Source organism: Mycteria americana, chromosome 2, assembly GCF_035582795.1.
Source record: "Mycteria americana isolate JAX WOST 10 ecotype Jacksonville Zoo and Gardens chromosome 2, USCA_MyAme_1.0, whole genome shotgun sequence".
Classification (NCBI taxonomy): Eukaryota; Metazoa; Chordata; class Aves; order Ciconiiformes; family Ciconiidae; genus Mycteria; species Mycteria americana.
In genome coordinates, this window is record NC_134366.1 from 98192399 (window position 1) to 98210457 (window position 18059).

Genomic DNA, 18059 nt, shown 5'->3' on the forward strand with positions numbered 1-18059 from the left:
AACCTCAGCTCCGAGGCGTTACAGGTGGATGTCTGCATCCGACGGCGTGCGACATCCAGCCGTACCGCTGTGGCTGGGTGCTGCCTGCCGCGCTGGGAGACCTCGAAGTCCCGGCGCCGCATGAGCCGGGACGCGGGAGCGCCCGGCGGGGCGGCGCGGAGCCCGGCCCCTCTCCCGCGCCTCCAGCTCGGCGCAGCCGGCGGGGCGACCCGCTGAAGCACCTCGCCAGGTAAAGCCCCGCCGCGGGGGCCGCCGGCCGCCCCGCTGCCCGCCCGGCCGCGCTGCCGACGCCCGCCCGCCGCCGTCCCGGGCGGCGGCACCTGCGGGGCGGGGGCGCCGGCGTGCGCGGGTGCGGGTGCGGAGCGGCGGCCGCGCGGAGCGGAGGGCGGGCGGCAGCGGCGGGGGAGGGACCGGGCGCGGAGCCGCCGCCCGCGGGGCAGCGCCGGCACATGGAGCGGCGCCGCGCCGCGCCGCCACAGCTGCCGCCCGCCCCGGCCCCGGCCCCGGCCCCCGCCCCGGTCCCCGCCCCGGCCCCGGCCCCGGCCCCGGCCCCGGCCCCGGCCCCGGCGTAGCAGGTACCGCGGGGCGGGGGGTCCCGGGCGGGCACCTGCCCCAGCCCTCGGGGGCGGGCGGGGGGTCAGCCCCGAGCGGCTGCGGCGCGGGGGTGAGGAGGGGCTGCGCGGAGCCGGCGCTGCCGGGGAGAAGTTGCCGGGAGCGTAAAGTGGGAGACTGCGGAGCCCAACAGGCAGGTCCTCCCATCCCATCCCATCCCATTCCATCCCATCCCATCCCATCCCATCCCATCCCATTCCTTCCCTTCCCTTTCTTCTCCTCCTCCCCGTCCCGCCCGCCTTTTTTTTTTTTTTTTTTTTTTTAAAATCTGAAAACATTGCGCCGCAGTTGGGGTGTAATCCAGGCGTTTTGGAGCGCTGCCTTAAAATGTCAGAGATGAGCAGCCGTAAGGAGCCGGTGTTCATTGATTCAAAGGGGAGGGAAGCGGCGGGGCGATGGAAACGTTGCCCCCACGCAGGAGCGGGCGCGGACCCGTCTGTTTTCGCCTCCTCGAGTCAGCTACAGCACTTCGGTTCATTCAGAGCCCGAGTTCAGATTGCTTGCGCCTCTAATTTGCAGAGGGGAGGCGGGTATGGAGGTCGTAAAAGCCATTAGGAACTTGTAAAATTAGCAGTCCCTGCGCGCCTGAGGGGAACGGCGTTAGAGGAGAAGTTGCTGACTTCCGAATAGCGGTGCCACCAGAAGTTTTCCTCCCCGCGGTACAGCCTGTCACAGCTGGAGGTTTTCTTGCACCCTGCTCCGCAAAGTTACCCTCTCTTGTGAAGGGACGGTTTCGCTCTGTAGTCGTTACTAAAGAAGATGCGCGTAGTTAGAAACTGTGTGTGTGAAGAAACGACTTCCCACTGCAGCGGGCGATTCTAAGGAAACTTTTAATTTTGTGCTTCAAGAAACCTGATTACTTCTTGGATTACTTTTCTGCCTTGGTCTAGAAGGTATGGTAACGCTGCCAGACGTTGTGCAAAACATTCTGCTTCCAAAATTGTTAAAAGTTAATAATACTGTGTCAGAAAAAAAAAATGTAGCTTATATTGCAAATTATCTCAAAAAAGTGATGTTTTGTGGAATGCAAGAATTTTTACACCGGTACGGCCACTGGCTTGAACTGTGTAAATTATTGTAGAGGAATATAATGTTATTTCTTTTTTTCTTTTTTTCTTTTTTTCTTTCTTTTTATTTTCTTTTTTTTTCCTTGCACTGAGTTTTCTTACACGTACAAGTGCAAGTAGTGTTTCCAAAGGACTTTGTGTGGGGATCAGAAGTCAGAATGAGAGCTTCCTGACTAGGTATTTTTCTTTTCAATAGCTAGATGCTACCAAGGTTACATCCATATGCATTTACTGTCCAGCCGTCCAAAAAAAAACCCAAATGAAATAAACCAGGTATCTAATCCTGATTATATTTCATGCATTCACCTTAACAACCCATTTGCTAGACTTTAATAGTCTGGTTTTAAAATTGGAAGCTGTAATGCATTGTAAGGGCCAAATCCTTTAAAAGATGCACTCTCTTAGCTTCAGTTGACTGCTCACATCAATTGTAACTCACGTGCATACTGGAGTACCATGTAGTATGACTCTCTATTAAACATTATAAATGATCATTGAAATGTAAAGAAAAAGCATGTTAATATATTGCGTTTAGAAATAAGTACTAAAATTCCTTCCAAATACTTGGAAAGACTGTCTGAATCAACTAAGCAGGGGCATGTTCTGGGTGGCTTGCAGCACTGCTCTCTCACCTTGCTAGTGAATTGCATAGTTTAAGGTGTTCCAAGTCTTAGTGAAATAGAAAAAGTAAGGATGGGATGGCTTTCTTATATGAAAATGTAGTTGCTTCTGAATTTTCCAAACCAAATTTTTGCCCTTAGGTAACTTTGTTTATTCTTCTTTCTCTTCTATAATGAAGGAAATTGTAAGTCAAAAAAGTGAGAATGGATTTGTTCATGTTACCATGAAAGCACCCAGTATTCCTCTTCATCGGTTAATATAACAGTAGCATACAGTAGTTTGTACTATGTCCCTTTTCCAAAAGGTGTCATTGCTTACATGCAGAAGCCTCTTTCTAATATTGACATGATCTGCTTTGATTTTAACTCATAAATGTTTGTTTTAAAACTGAACAAAAAAATACAGGATATACTGCTTAGACTGCCATATATTTTCTGCCCCCCCCCCCCCCCGATACCTCAATCCTTAGCAAAGCTCTACCAAGTTTAACTTGATGGCCATATGCCGTATTCCTTTATCAAACCCTTTGAAACTGCTGCATGTGGACATGAGAAACTAAGTGTAGACCAAGTGCAAGACCAAGAACTCTTAAAATGATAGCTGTCCTTAGCAGAATTGCATGGGGGAAGTGTCCAAAATACTGCAGAGCTCTGCACTTTCCTTACTTCATGTTTCTATTATCCCAGACTCACTTCCAACCTTAAAGATTTTCTCAAAAATATTAATATTGGTGAATATCCATGTGCTCCTATTCTTTCTGTCTTTTTCCTTTTTTTTTTGAGTAAAGTAGCCTAAACTCAGAACTTGATATACTGCAAGTCTAAAAAAAAAATAAGAAATAGAAATCATATCCCTAACAATAAAGTAAATTTAAGATAAAAAGCCAAGGAGAAGGCAGGTTTATCCACCAAGTGAGAAGACTGACCAGACTGAAGTCAATGGAAGTCCAATGCTGGACATCCTCAGGAGCCAGGATTTAAAACCTAATGCACTGATACCTGCAAGAGACCTCTACCTCCTGGGTATGGCTTCCAGGGGAAGCAACAGGAACACAGAGGCGTAATGTGCAATTGTCCTGACTGTCCTAATTCAGTCAGGAAGGACTGGTGGACCCCGGGAATTAAAGAGGGATCACTAAACTCTCAGGCCCAATGTAATGATGGGATGACAGGGCAGAGGACTCTTCTCTCTTTGGCCTTCATGCTCCCAGTAACTGGAGAAGCTTAGACGCTGATCCTGTGTGCATCATTTATCCCAGCTGAGTATTTCTCAGGGTGGCTACCTAACTTCAAGCGAGCAAAGTGAGTTGGTGTATGTTCAGTAGGTCCCATACTCAGGAGTTGCAGTAGAGGGACAAGCTTGTCATGCACCTGTGACTTTCTACCTCGGCTCCCGGCTGCCAGTGCTCACTCCAGGAACGGTCTGGTTGCGTGTTTCCTTATATAAGCATGAATGACACCTTTGTCATTTGTGTTACATGCAGTGTACAATAAAAAATGCAATAGTCTCCATCTCGGCATTACTGTAGCAGTTTTCCTTTCCCTTGTGGACCTTAATACCAAAAACCTGGTCTGCTTGCCACTTCCACTGCATAGCAATGCAGAAATGTAAGTGGAGAATCAATCCACAGAGTTTTACAACAACGCAAAACTTGTTTCTCATCATTAAAATTGGATAACTCCAAAATGTAGCCAAAACCATTTCCAGACGTATTTTATTTGAGCTTAGGTACCTCTCACACTAACGCCACAATCTTGCAGAAAACAAGGAAATGGGTCCAGCCTGTATTTCAGCAACAGAAAACAAGGGCATAATGAATCGTGTGCTGTTCTGGCAGATCAATTTTTGGCAACGTTTTCTTTAAAAGTCCAGAGGATATCAAAAGTCATGGATCACAGCCTAATTGTGTGGCTCTTTGTCAGGAAAAACTTCCACTGAAGACTTGTGGGATTTTTTTTCCTCCTGCTTTATGTGCAAGAAGAGCTGGGTCCATGGTGAATTTTATTGTTTTTCAGTCAAGATTCACATATGTACTTGATTACATTTTGACCAGTCATTTCTTTCTACTATTATTAAAAGTAATAGAATTAGACCAAAGAAAACATAGTAAAGTAGTAAAATATACTGTAGCAATAATGGGATCTTTGGAAAAAGTTGTCATCCTTATGAGCGTAAGGCGGGATGCGCTGCTGGCACTGTAGTGGGCTCCCCCGGAATTCCCCTCCCAAGTGACAAACCCCCCTTTTCTAGGAAGTACAAAATCACCCAGAAAGAAAGGTTTGGGAACGATTTTTTCTTCTCAGAATCCTTCCCCCAAAAAAAGGAAAGGGGAGGGGAGGAGGCTGCGCTGCTGGACAAACTCCGTTGGGTTAAATGCAGTTGCTAGATACCTTCAGAAGGATGCCGGGAATACATTATGTCAGTTGAGGAGTGGAAGGTAAGGGCTCTCATCAGTTTTTCTGGGACTATGATTCTTTGGGAAGCGTTTTAAATGCTTGCAGCTCAATGCAAGAGTCAAAAGAGGAAAGTCCTATTCCTCACTGGTATTTTTTTTCTGTAATCCAAAGATTATTTTTTTTCCCCTGCTGGAGGGGAACAGCATTTAGAGACAACTGTGAACTCCATCTGAGGCAAGATAGGCAGCCTCAGTCTTGTCAGCTTTATGGCAATTTTTAAACAGGAGGCTACTTTAAATACCTTCCACTCATCCAAAGTAGCTGCAGGAGTTTTATCTCCCTAGTGGCTATCCAGCAAAACGGACAGACTGACTTCAGCTGGGAAACTCCCTGCTTCCAAGGTCAACTGTGGTTTGTTGTCCCTACGTCTGCAATCTATACATAAACATAACTACAACTTGGAATCAACAAGAGTTTTGCTTGCTCCCTAAATTTAAACAGAATTATGTTAGCCCCGGAGGATATGTTGTGATGCATCTTTATTAAAAGCCCAACAACTTCTGCCTCACCCTTCTCCTTTAAGACACACCTTCCTCCATGCTTTAAGCTGGTGAACAAGAAGGGTTTGCAGGTTTTTTTGCACTGAGCAAGTCACTACCAACACAGTGTGGTGACTGCAAAGGTAGGTCCTAGTCCTGGAAAGATAGATGCGTGTTCTTAGCTTTATTTGTACCATTGCAAATTCATGGGGATAGGACAGTGCAGGTTTGGGACCTGCATGGCACGCTCATGCTTCTTGTATTAGTGCCTCAAAAGGCCATTCAGACCGCAGGTTTTGAAGAGCAGTCACACTGAAATTGTCATATTTTTTTAAGCAATGGGAACTGTCCACTTCTTTAGCTTATTTTGAAGTGTATTTCATGTGAAAGATTTACATTTCTTCTTCTGATCCCAGTTGCTCTAGCTTTCTCAGTAAAAGAGAAACTTGCTCTGTAAGACAGATCTGATTCCCCGCTGCATTGCTTCATTTTTCCGCTTGTGTCAACTCACTGAGAACAGTGGAGCAATTGCAATATAAAGCTGGAATTGTCCGTAATGGATTGGGTCCAAAATATATGCAAAAGCAGAGTGAGTTAACTGAAACATGTAGTGTGGAGAAACTTGCTAATTCATTTCAATTATAGTAATTTTAGGAGTTATTTTTAGGTTTATTTACGGGAAAAAAAACCACACAGATCTCTAATATGCTTATTCAGGCTGATAATGTCCTTTAATAATCTGTAACAGCTTGAACTGTTTGAAGGGAAATTAGGAAGCAATTCTGTGATCGTGAAGCAGAGTTATTGAAATCTCCTATAATTTGGACAAACGGACTACTGATATATTGTTGGGGATATTTGGCAATAACAATTCTAGACATAAAGGGATCCTTTTATGTTTTCTCTGTTGCATATTTAGATATGCTGTGCTAAAGACATCCTACGCTTTTTAAATCACATATATATATATATATGGATACAAGAAGTACAGTTTTGCATCTGCTGCTTGCCTTCTCTCAAGTGAGAGTCCTGGAATAATATCCAAGAGCTCAATTTGGCCACTTGAGAATGTGCTATGTTCTTAGATTGAGTGCCTTAATTTACACACCTCACCTTTTTTTAGTCAGTTTATTTATATGATGGAAATGTGTGCATTTTCTTTGTCATGGTGAATTTATTCCACTTTTCTGCTTGATTTTTAGTGAATAAAGGTGACAGAGTTTAATGAGTTAATAAAATGTGGCCTTAATTAGGAAAATTGCCTTCATATTTTTCTCATATTGTGAAAACAATTTATAATGACTCTGGTCGCAATTCAAAAACTTGAAGGAAGAACCTTTTTCATATATGCAATGATATCAAGTCCAGTAATTTGCACACAAAGTCAATGAAATAATGGATTTTTTTTTTATTATCTCCTTTAACGATGAGTTGTTACATGAATATAGCCCAAACACAGTAGAATGCTAAAAAGAGTGCATATGGAACACACATACGTGCATACAAGATACACTATTTATCATTTGTCAGTGCTTCGAAAAAGAATTCCCAAAGAACAGAGAATTATGTAGGATCTTTGAGACAACTTTTTTTATGCTCTCACAATTGTTCACTAACACGGAAATTAATTTTACATGTGCCAGACATATAAATGTTTCACATCTGCACTGTTAGCAGAGTTCTTTTCTTAATCTTGTGTGTTGAATTACAGTGCTTCCTTCATTTTGTAGACAGGAGCTCTCCATTGAAATTTGACTGTATGCTCATAATTGTATTGTCAATTCGTGTAGTTAACAAGAATTTACACTAGGCAGGAATAGAGGAATGACTGAATAAACTAAACATCTCCTTAGACTTTGTAGAAAAAGCTGAATATGGAATTAGTGTAGAGGGAAAGAAATTGATCCACTTAGTTTTAACCTTTTTTCTGTTTTAGTGCAGTCCTTTAAAAGACCTGGAGGGTTTTTTTTTTAAAACAGAAATGGAAGGACACTGAAGTGCTTATTATGACTCTCGATTTTTAGTTTTCAGAAAGGACCACCCCTCATCTTTGTAGTTATTATTTACATTGAGCTGTGTGATGAGGTGGAAATTAAAAATAGAATTAAAATGGTTCTAAAGTAGAGTCATTCACAGAGATTGTGAAGTCTAGCATATTAAATTACAATAATAAAGCTAATTATCAGCTGCTTGCCTAGATATTGGACGCTTTAATTAAAACTAGTTTGTAGGATTCTAGCAATTTTCTTCAAGTAGTTCCACTGGTTGTGCAATACATACTACCTTTTGCCCATATTTAACAGCCTTCGTGTTGTGTTCAGTCGTATGTAGCACAATCGTGTGTGAAGTTAAAAGTCGATTTAAAAAAAAAAAAGGTTCGGTCTTTTATTTAAAAGGAAACTAAATGTTAAATACTTTTACAGGGTTGTCTTTATTCATCTCCTCTCTTGGTTGTTGGTTCAAACTCATCGACTTCAGTGGATGCAAGAGGCTTGGTTCTGCTAGGTCGAGACCCTCTGATGCAATTAGAAATGCAGCTGTATTATCATTCTGCAGGTAGATGCAACTCCCACCTTAAAAACAAAAAGACCGATGACACATACATGATGATACATATCACTCCTAACCTGTTGTTAATGTGCAAATTCTCCTGTCAGGTATGTTAAGGGCTACAGGTGTTCAGCCGTACTGTGTTTGTCAGGCTGCACCCTGGTTTTGCTTTATGAATTTATTTGTTAAACTTCTCTTTATATGTCGTGGGTGGTTGCATCTAGGACCCATTTTAGGAGCTTTGCTTCAATTTAGGTTGTAAAGTGGGTTGGGGTTTTATGTTTTTGGTTGTTGGTTTGGATTTTTAGTTTGCTAAAGCTGCAGCCTATGCGATGAGGAGCCAACGAGACATGTCGAAGACCACAAAGACAGCCGTGCTCACACACGAGCGCTCCGTTAGGGCCAGCTGCTCCAATGACCTGTGCGAGCGAGCGGGCCCTTTTCCTGCCGCGGGGCTGCTTGCACAAGCGGGGGTTGCGAAATCGGCCCTTTCCCCGCGGTGGCTGTGGAAGCAAGGCTGGGGTTTGCCTCTTTGCTTGTTTGTTTTATCGCAGTTAACCCAGAGCTGCCAGCGCTGAGGAATGCGTCTTCCCCTCTCTTTTTGTATTTGCAAAAGCACGTGCAGAACACCAGGTCCCTGGTAGAAGGTTTCTTCTCCCCCCGCCCAGACTTTGTGAGCGCTCGTATTTTCTGCTCCGAGGCTTTGTGGAAAAGTGTACCTGCCCCCGCAGGGTGCACTCAAGAGAGAAGTGTTCCTTCAGGGACCTTTCTGTCTGCTCAGTAAGGCTACACCTACAAATAGTCAGGAAACGTGCAGCTGGACGTGGTGTACGTTTGTGGTCTCCTTGCAGCATCAGAAGTAGAGCTATCTGTAGGTGGAAGGACAGCTCTCAGTTTAGGTGTGCAGGTGTAAGTAAGTCCAAAGTGGCTCCACGAATGTCAAAATTTGTGATTTCATTTCCATGCCATAAGCGAGGTGCCATTGTGCTGAGTGTGAAGCACGTGTTGTCCCAGAGAAGTCAGTACAGACGTAGCTTGGGAAACAAAGAAGAAAACAAAATAGCTAGTCTTTAGCATTGGATTAGGTCATTCCATTGAATTATATCAATGGCCCAATATTGTGATCTTTTAATATCCTAAGAGAGCAGGGTTAGTAGAAGGACTGACATGCTTACACGTTTGTTTGAATTGATAAAACACTGTATAAATGCTAAGCATTCATTTTCTTGACAAGGAGGTCTACTTTTGAATTTGCACTGTAAAACAGAAGATGAAATAATAAAGCAAGACTTGCAAATAATTAATTTGCTGGATTCTGAAAGATTAGAAAATCTTGACCTTGCAATGATTTCTTCCTATTTACACCCGAAATCCTAAAAGGTGCAAAATCCACTTCTGGTTGTAATTGACACCAGGTATAAATGGAGCAGTACCTCAGTGATTCATGGGGCATATTTTGGTATGTTCTTAAGACATAGCACAAGTTATATTGTAGAGAGAGTTGCAAGGAGGGAAATCAGTCACATGTAAATTTTCTTTGGGCTCAAGATGGTAACCTGGACAAATGCTGACTAATTTAAATCCAAAATTTTTGTGTAAGCATGGTCAGTTAGATGCTTCCTTATTTAAAACAAAATAAACATAGCCTTTCAAGCTTTTTGTGTGTTGATTATTAATTAGCTTAATATTGCACCATTTGATTCTTTTTCCAAAGCATTATGGTAGCTTCATCTGTGAATCTGGTATTTGGAGTCTGAAGAGGAAATCATACAGGTTAGAGTTCTGTATCTGAACAGACTTGAAGGAATAGTTTTATCTATTTTGAAGGGATCTTTGTAGCTCTTTCAGTAAGGGGCCAAACTTTGAAGCTATTTGGATTCCTAAAGAGAAGAAATCTCTATTATCACCTAGGTGCTGATCCCTTTCCTGCTATAAATGAGAGCTACACACACGTTCAGCATTTGAGAGCAAGATTGCTTCGGCCAGCTGCCCACCCAGCTTTTGATTTCTAACTTCAGGCTCCTAAATTAGCTGCTAACCTAAATAGATGTGACTGCACGGAAGACAGTGAAGTCATACACACTTCTTATGCTAGTGATAAATTTGATTCTCTAGATACAACTTACAATGAAAAAATGCAAAACAATTCTTTTCCATGCCAAAATGGACAGTTATTTAGGGTTTCACATAATAAACATTTCTAAACCAGTGTTCTTTTAGATAAATCTTTGTAAAGATCTATTAATTTATGAATTGATATCAAGTAGATACTTTGGTGCAAATCCTTATATCCGTACATAGGGCTCTCTTGCTTTCTGGGAAGTCAGCGACAACGTTTCTGCTGATTCTAGAGCAGAGGAGGAAAGGGAGGAAAAAAGGGTATAGCTTCCTATTCATAGATTTACCACACCAAAGGCAAAGTGGTAAATTCTACTCTTAGAACTTAAAATTTAGCCCGAGACACGTTATGCCCAAGTCCAGTGTGAAAAACCTTTTAACAGTCACAGAGCCAAAACCAACGCATTGCTGTCATGGCAGAAGTGGGGGGCGAGGGGGGCCTGTCATGTATTTGCTGATACAGAGCCTAAGCTGAAGTTAGCTGGGATTTCATTAGTATTTACCAGATACGACAGGATACTGTAGTGTTAGAGTACTTTTTTCCCCTGGGAGGGATTCAAAATACCCTTTAGGATTTTTTAAAGTTCCTTTTTTTTGCTTTTATCAATTTGCTTAGTGCTTGTGGATCTTAATCTACATTTACGAACCATGCTTAATTGTTCTAAGTAATCATTAGAGGAAAAAACCCCTTTCCTTCATCACTTTTCCACCAGCTCTATTTTTTTCTCCATGTTTCATCCCCAAGAGATGGATCAGCTTTGCCGAATGTCCTAAAATCACCTAATTCAAGGAAAACCCTGAAGTCATCTCTTTGAGACCTGAGGGCATCTGTTTCAGGACAGGCAGTCATCCAACCTCACAGAAAGCAAGCCTAGGAGTATTCCACTAAAAAAAAAACCAAACCAAACTGTACTCCAGTTTACCTCCCTTAAAAAAAAACCAAACAACCTGTACTCTAGTTTACCTCTCCATTTAAGAATCGGGAACTGTTTTTAAACTGAATTGTGTCTGATGGCATCAAGAGGGAGGAAGGAGTACAGCTGAGAAGTGTGCTGCTTAAGTTGCAAAAATTATGAATGTTAGGCTTGTCATGCCAAAGGCAGGTAAAGTCAGGCATATGAAAATAGAAGAAATTTTCTCCTTTGCCACCTCCTCCCCTTGTCACTCCCACTCCTGCTGCAGCCCTAGCAATAGGGAGAAGGCAGGTGCAGATGGAATAAAGTGCCCTTCGTGAGCGTGGCTCCCTTCTGGTGGGTATTTTCTTGGGATGTTTTCTTTGGTAGGTTGGGGTTCACTGTGATCTGTGGAAAAATGTGTAGTACTGATTAATAGTAGCCAGGTGACCCTCAAAGGCAGTAATAGATGCATGGGCATTTCTTTTTTTCTTCCTTTGTGTTCAGTCATGCTTGCAGGAGAAATAAGGGACTATACCGAGCATTTGTACCATACCACCTGCCATAAATACACCACATTTCCAGTAACTGAGCAGGCTACCATTATAGGGTTTTCCCTCCTGCAAGAGAAGCTGCATTTCCCACTGACTACATTAAAAATGGACCTATCGAAAGCTCTTCAGTCCCATAGGAACTGATGCAAATTGTTGAGTGGTAGGTGGCTTTTTGCGTTTTGCATGGCTGTAGTCATTTCTGAGAATTATATATAGATGTTAAACAAATTGCTTGTCTGGAATTAAAGTTTAAGAGCGGAATAAAGCAAGACAGAGCATTATTGGATACTAAGCAGTGCTATGGTACATGTGCAACAGGCAGAATGCTCTGCGAGAATACCAAACTTTTTTTGCAAACTGCATAGACCAAAATCTGTTCCCCAGCCTATCTGTCTGCAGTCCTGCAGTCTACACGCTCTCTTTTTGCAAGTCTAGCATGGACCTGGTGAGGGAAGCCAGCTTTTGCAAGATGGGGGGCAGCAGTATATTGGGGTCTCAGAGGTAGTGATGACATTCAGAAGCAAGTGACGGGACCATAAAACTTATGAAATGAATAAATAAATATGACCACGGCTATTATGCTTTCCCACTGAAGCTTGTTGGGTAGCAGGTTGCAGACTTTTTTTGGGGAAAAAAAAAAATTATGGAAGTTGGGCTACAAAGGTTAGGATAAGGTTCGAACCCTTTCTGTAGGAACTCAAGCCACATCCTCCTCTGCTTCCAACCCTCAAGAAAACGCATCTTCTTTAATTCCAGGAAACAGGGTTGATGGGGCAGGTATCTCAGTTACAAGGAACAGCAAAGAGCCGGCTCCTCTGCTTGGTAGGACGTGAAGCCAGCCACACCAGCTAAAGACATGACCTAGCATATCGTGGCTGAACAAAGAGCTTGTAGGCTTTTTGTCCCCTCCCCACCTGAGGTTACCTCAGCTGCCCACGCCCTACTTCAAGGTGGGGACCAGGTTGTGCTGGGACTACCTGCTCCAGCAGCACATCTGTTATCCAAGGGGCCACCAGCTGTCCACAGCCAGCGCTTGAGCCCTGGGACCCGCAGGGTCCCCTCCTGACTGAAAACCTGAATTTTGTTTCTAGCCCACTAACCCTCCGCACGCTTCTCCCTGGTGCTTGTGGTCACTGGCCGCTGGCTCCTCAGAAGATGGTGTGTTGCAAGCAGAGGGCAGGAGCTTCCCGGTATCGCTCGCCACGCCGTGGAGCCAGCCATCTGTCAGCAAAACAGGAAGGCACGGGTTCCCTTTCCCTCCTGGGCTCGTTTCACTATTTTCGGGAGCTGTACTTCTCCCCCGCGCAGCGCCGGGCTGGTGCGGTCTGAAGGAAGGGCTCCCAGGCGAGCGAGGGGCCAAAGCCTGAAGCTGCTGCTCTGCCCATCTGCTGCGGCTGGAGGTGTATTCATTATTAATGGAGGTAGTGGCGGTTGCTGCTCAGATATGCAGCCCTGCCTGGGTAAATGAGACATTCTTCAGCAAATTGCTTTGGTTTTTGATTGCTGATTGTACGCGTGTCACCAAGCTGACTCAAGGTTCATCGATGCATGCTCAGTAAATTAGAAAGAACATAACTATGGATCAACCAAGAGAATGAATTCTGTGCCTACAATGACCCAGGGCCATTTAATTTTCTGCTTAATTTTGTTGCAGTCAGTTTGCATTTTGGGTTATTATGCAGTAGGAAATTAACAATAAATAACAAATTTGGTCCTCCTGTGCTTGTAATGATATTTTTATAAATCTTTGTAATGCTGTTTTTAAAAGGATCAAGGTCTGTGCCAGTCTGATACTCCGGGAAGTATGCAGGGAGGAAATAAAGAGAAAAATACATTATTCTTCCCAGATAATCTTATAGTTAAATAGCAAAGGGTATTTTTTTTCTTTCCCCTTCTTTCTCCTTCTCTGTGTGTGTGAGGTTGGGGTTTTTTTTTTCTTTTTCTGTGTATGTATGGGTGTGTTATTTTGCATTAACGTAAGGCTCTTCCTCTCTTCTCAGATAACTTGAGGAAAATGGAAACAGATGAGGCTCAAGATATGTCCCAGGTTTCAGGTGAGGTCCTTAACGAATACTTCTACAAAGAAAATCCTAAATTCCTGCGCATCTTTCTAGCACAGTACAATGTTTTTCTTGTTGTCAATAAAATTGCTTTGGGTCTTTTTTAAAACCAGAGAGGGAATTGAGTTATAATTAATGATATCACTTGATATCAAGCCCAACAGTGCGTGGATTTTTTAAAAGGAACTGGGTAAATAAAGAAGTCAAGGGAATATAGAAGCATAGATGTAATTTTGCATTAAACCTGTGGTAGCATATCCCTGAAGCATGGTCAGGTGCACATTTACACTCTTTCTTCTGGGAGCAAAATTCTGATTGTTACAAAATAAATATAGAACAAACAAAGTTTACCGGGTGGGAGGGGGCAAATACTAATTAAAAGCAAACAAACTGTATTTACCACATAGGGTTATTTGACTTTTTCCAGAGCATTCAGTTTTACTTATAAACATTTAAAAAAAGGAGAATAGAAAAAAAAGGACTGATTGACATGAGGCTTTGATGCTTGTAATGGTTTTTGTCCAAGATGATAGTATTTTGAAAAATTTTTAAACAGCAGGGAAGTTAGGTTTCTAAAATTTGCCCTGTCATGGCATGGATAGGATTTTGCAGTCTTACCCCATATTGATATTCCTATGGGGGGTTTTATTCTTAACTTCCTTGGAAACTGATTCCTTAAAAGATTGGCTTAGCAAGATAATACATATTCATACCGTTGTGCCTCCGCAGTTGAAAAAGGACAAGTTAGTCTCTTTCCTAGTTTCCCTAACATGTTGGCAGCTGCAACGGTTAATGGCTTTCAGTTTTCACTTTTAGTGTTCAGCCTGGAGCACGACAGCCCCGTCACCAAGGCCCCTCCCGGCAGATACCTGGGCGTGAGGCTCTTTCTTATGAGGCAGCTCTTGGCTACTGCTGGCTCAGGACCTGGAGGCCAGCTGTAGGAGATCACGAAGGTCTGGGTACAGCGTGGGTGGCTGGGTCACTGGGTTTTCCTGAAATACATGAACACAATTTTCTTTCTCTTTTTTTTTTTTCTCCCTCCTTTCTAAAAACGTTGAGGAGTTTTCTCAAAAATTGGAACCCAGAACTTTTAGTGTCATCTGAAAATTGAAAATCAGAGACATTTTCTGTCTGAAAGAACAACAATATAATAATCCTTCATTTCAACAGAAGATTATCAGTTAGGTTTAGTATAGGGAAGTCATTCCTAGTCAGCCCTGTAGAGGCATGTGGCACTCCCCTCCTCAGGTCACAATTTTAAAATTGTAGCTGGATATACTTACACATCAGTGTTTTGTCGCATGCTGAAACAATTTGTAAATGAAATAAAACCTGTCCTATACATGCAGTGCTTGGAGCACGCGTGGCCCTAGCAGAAAAAGCAGTGGGGTTTTAGTCCTTCATGCAGACAAAGCTCTGTGGATCTGCTCGGAGCAGTGAGAGGTGCCGTGATTCGAAGCCAGCCCCTCTGCCTGCTGCAGAAACCCCTTCCTGCTTGCGTGAGCTCCTAGGAGCAGCAGCGTTGACCTTCTCTTCCTCTGCAGCAGCACAGGCTCCCCTGGATACCCACAACTAACCTTTGTGGTATTTTTTACAATGGTGTTAATCTGAGCTCCACACCTGCTACCTCTTACCAGGGCATTGCTTTTTTTTCTTTTGACACGGGGAGGAGCAGTGTGGGAGATGCTGCCTGGAGTCAAGGAGTGGATTAGAAGGTCACAGACTTTGCCTTCCTTATGGTCTGCTTCTCCCCTTGAGAGGAAAGACTTGCAAGAAACTTTGCCATTTTGAATATTTGTATATATGTAAATATATACATAATAGATGTATATCTACGTATATAATTTGTAGCTCTCCAAGTTTTCCAGGATTTGAACCACTGTAGTACTTTCCTGTGCCCTTTAGCTTTTCTAGCAAATCATGCTGATGAGAATAGTACTCTTCTGTGGTGAGAAAGGGTTCTCTTAAAAAAATAATAAAATATATCAGTGTAAGAGGAATTTTATCTCTGACAAGAAGTAGACCTACATAAACAGGTTACAGAAAAAAAAATCTGCTTTGAATTCTTCCTGCTGTTCCTGTCACTGAGCATCTGGTACTTTCTGTGAGCAGGGGCTGCGAGTTGTATTGGATTGTTAGCTGGATTTGTGAACAACTGGCCAAAGAAAGACCTTGCTAATTTACTTTCATTTATGATCTGAGTTGTGCGTGAACTCAGCCTTCTGGAAACAGGAGTTTGTCAGATTAGGTTCCACAGATATTGGCCCTTCGTAAGCTCTTACCAGACCTCAAAAGCAGAGGATCTGAAGGTACAGGGATGTTACCTACTTCTTTCTCACAGGGTGGAGAATCCAGAAAGGAGTTTTCCCTCGCTTCTCCTCCTCCTGGGGTTCTACATGCTTCTAGGATGCTTCCTTGCATGATGAGGGAGCTCTGCTATATATTGGGAACCAGTTAGACAATTGCACAGTTTCAGGAGAGTGAGATTGTCTTGTTAGCTGCAAAACACTTTTATTTATTTCTCCTGCTCTGTGAGTAATGCTCGTCAGGTGTAGCTTACTCTCTGAGCCTATGGAATGAGGTGCCTTGCTTCCCTAGCACAGCTGTGGCTGACCCAGGTGTGGCCGGGGCGAGCCAGGCCAAGAGAGTGTAAAACTGGTGTGAGTGAGCCAAACCCTGTGTGTGCACAGGCATTCCTGCTTCTGGGAATCCAGGCATGGCTGGCTCCGAGAGGAACTGAAATACTGTGTGACTAGCACAGAGTTCACACTTTTTATTTTTCTCCTGAAAGTGATATTTCATGAGGCAAGCAGTTGCAGTTCTGAAATGAGGAGAGAGCTGACATACATTTAACCAAACGGTATCCGGCACCCGTACAAGAGAGTCAGAAAACACAGATAATATCTCACTTAACAAGCAGTATTTTTCCTGCCTTTTTTTCTTTTTTTTTTCTCAGTTCTTGGGCCTAACAGTTAAGGAAGGTGAAAAAACAGTACAAATGTTTCCACATCTAACATAAAAAGATCCCCCTAGCACCAACCAGGCTGTGCTGCGCCCTGCAAAAGCAGGAAGAAGAGTTTTGCATTTGATGTTCTTGCTAGGTCCTGGGAAGGTGGAAATGAGTGTATCTGGGGCTAGTATCTCCCACCTGAGAGCCTGGCTCCTGTCCCAGAGCAACTCTCTTCTCATCACTGGAGGTTCGAGGTTCCACTATTGCAAAGGGGACGTGAATTGGGTTGTGCCTGTCATGCAGACAAATGTGTATGTTGCTTTTCTTGCATAACTTCTCCAGTGATTCTAGTGTTTCCATAGGAAACAACCCTCAGGTATTAAATACACCCACCATTAGTTTGTGAAAGGCTAGAGAATGAGATTTCTGTAAGAAATCCTGCCCTGGGTTTCTTTTTAACAATCGTAGCTCCAGCAGCACCATCCTGGCATGAACTGAATTGCTCTCAGAACTGAATGGAGATGTTAAAGAAACACCAGGCTACGGACTTTGGTAGGAATAAAGGATGCATAGAACCTTACTGGGCTGGGCACTTTGTTGCCTTCCTCTCTTTCCTCATGTCTTTTACTAGATTGGTAGGGCAGAGAAGAGGAAACTTAAGTAGAGAGAAGTTGAGGGTTTTACCAGGCACCATTGATAGGTTAGGTGCTTCTCTGCCAATTTTCATACAGAAATAGCATTGCTTGGAAATCTGAGACCATCTTTCAGAGCTTCAGGACGAATTGGGGGAATGTATGGTACAGCCTGCAGTTGAAGTTATCTCCATTTATGACTTAACCAAGGGCACCATGAATCAGTGGCAGTGCCAGAAACAGATTAGATTGCATTGTTTATGCTTCACTTCTTATTTTTGAACAAAAATATAAAATGGGAACGGAATAAATCTATGGCTCTCTTAAGTGACATTTTAATAATTTACCCCAGTACTTGCCACTAGGTGTTTTTTTTTAGCTCCATCCCTTCGACCAGTTATTGTTCTGGACATGCCTGTTAGAAATTAAATGGGAAACTGTTCCCTCCTTTCCCCCACCCCCTTTCCATTTCTAAATTCATTGGCAAAAGGATGTTGGTGAGATTGCGTATCTGTAAGATTACCATGCATTAGTGAACTTATCATGGTGTAACAATTTAGATGTAGTTAAGGCATGAAATATAAATATCATGCTCTAGAATCCAAGACACAGAGCTCAACAAATATATCTATTTTAAATCCACTATTTTTACCCTGCCTTTTTGCATGCAGGGATTTCTCGATCATGTGTAACAGGAAGAAATCAAATGATATGAAATGAGTCATTAAAGCCAAGTTTACTAAGCTTTCTTAACTGCAGTCTCCTGCAAAGGGAGAAGCACAGCAGATCTCTGGCTTCTGCCCCACCAAGTCCATGAGGCTAGTCTGATTCATACCACCTGGGCAAACGGCTATCAACTTAACAAGTAGAAGATTGATACCTGTTTAGTGAACCAAACACTTCACCATAAACTGTGAAAGTACTGATCTACTAACAGGTTTCTATTCCAAAAGACTGCTTTGACTTATCTTCAAAGCATCCTACTTAGCCTGCTTATTGTAGGATGCCTAATTGCACACTAAGGAAGTTTTGATTTTGTTTGCTATCTGTTATCTCATAGGTCTATT

At 43.0% G+C, this 18059-nt stretch overlaps 1 protein-coding gene across 16 annotated transcripts in view; it reads left to right on the forward strand.

Moving 5' to 3' along the window:
* The first annotated feature begins 508 nt into the window (after nt 1-508).
* The window catches only part of IKZF1 (IKAROS family zinc finger 1), a 68268-nt gene continuing 50717 nt past the window's right edge, over nt 509-18059 (forward strand). For 2 of the 16 annotated variants that reach the window (XM_075494079.1, XM_075494089.1), the window contains exons 1-2: nt 590-745; nt 13351-13404. In XM_075494079.1, the coding sequence (XP_075350194.1) occupies nt 13365-13404 (40 nt within the window). In that variant the 5' untranslated portion in view covers nt 590-745; nt 13351-13364. The other 14 variants (XM_075494086.1, XM_075494093.1, XM_075494080.1 and 11 more) reach the window with 13 other exon arrangements.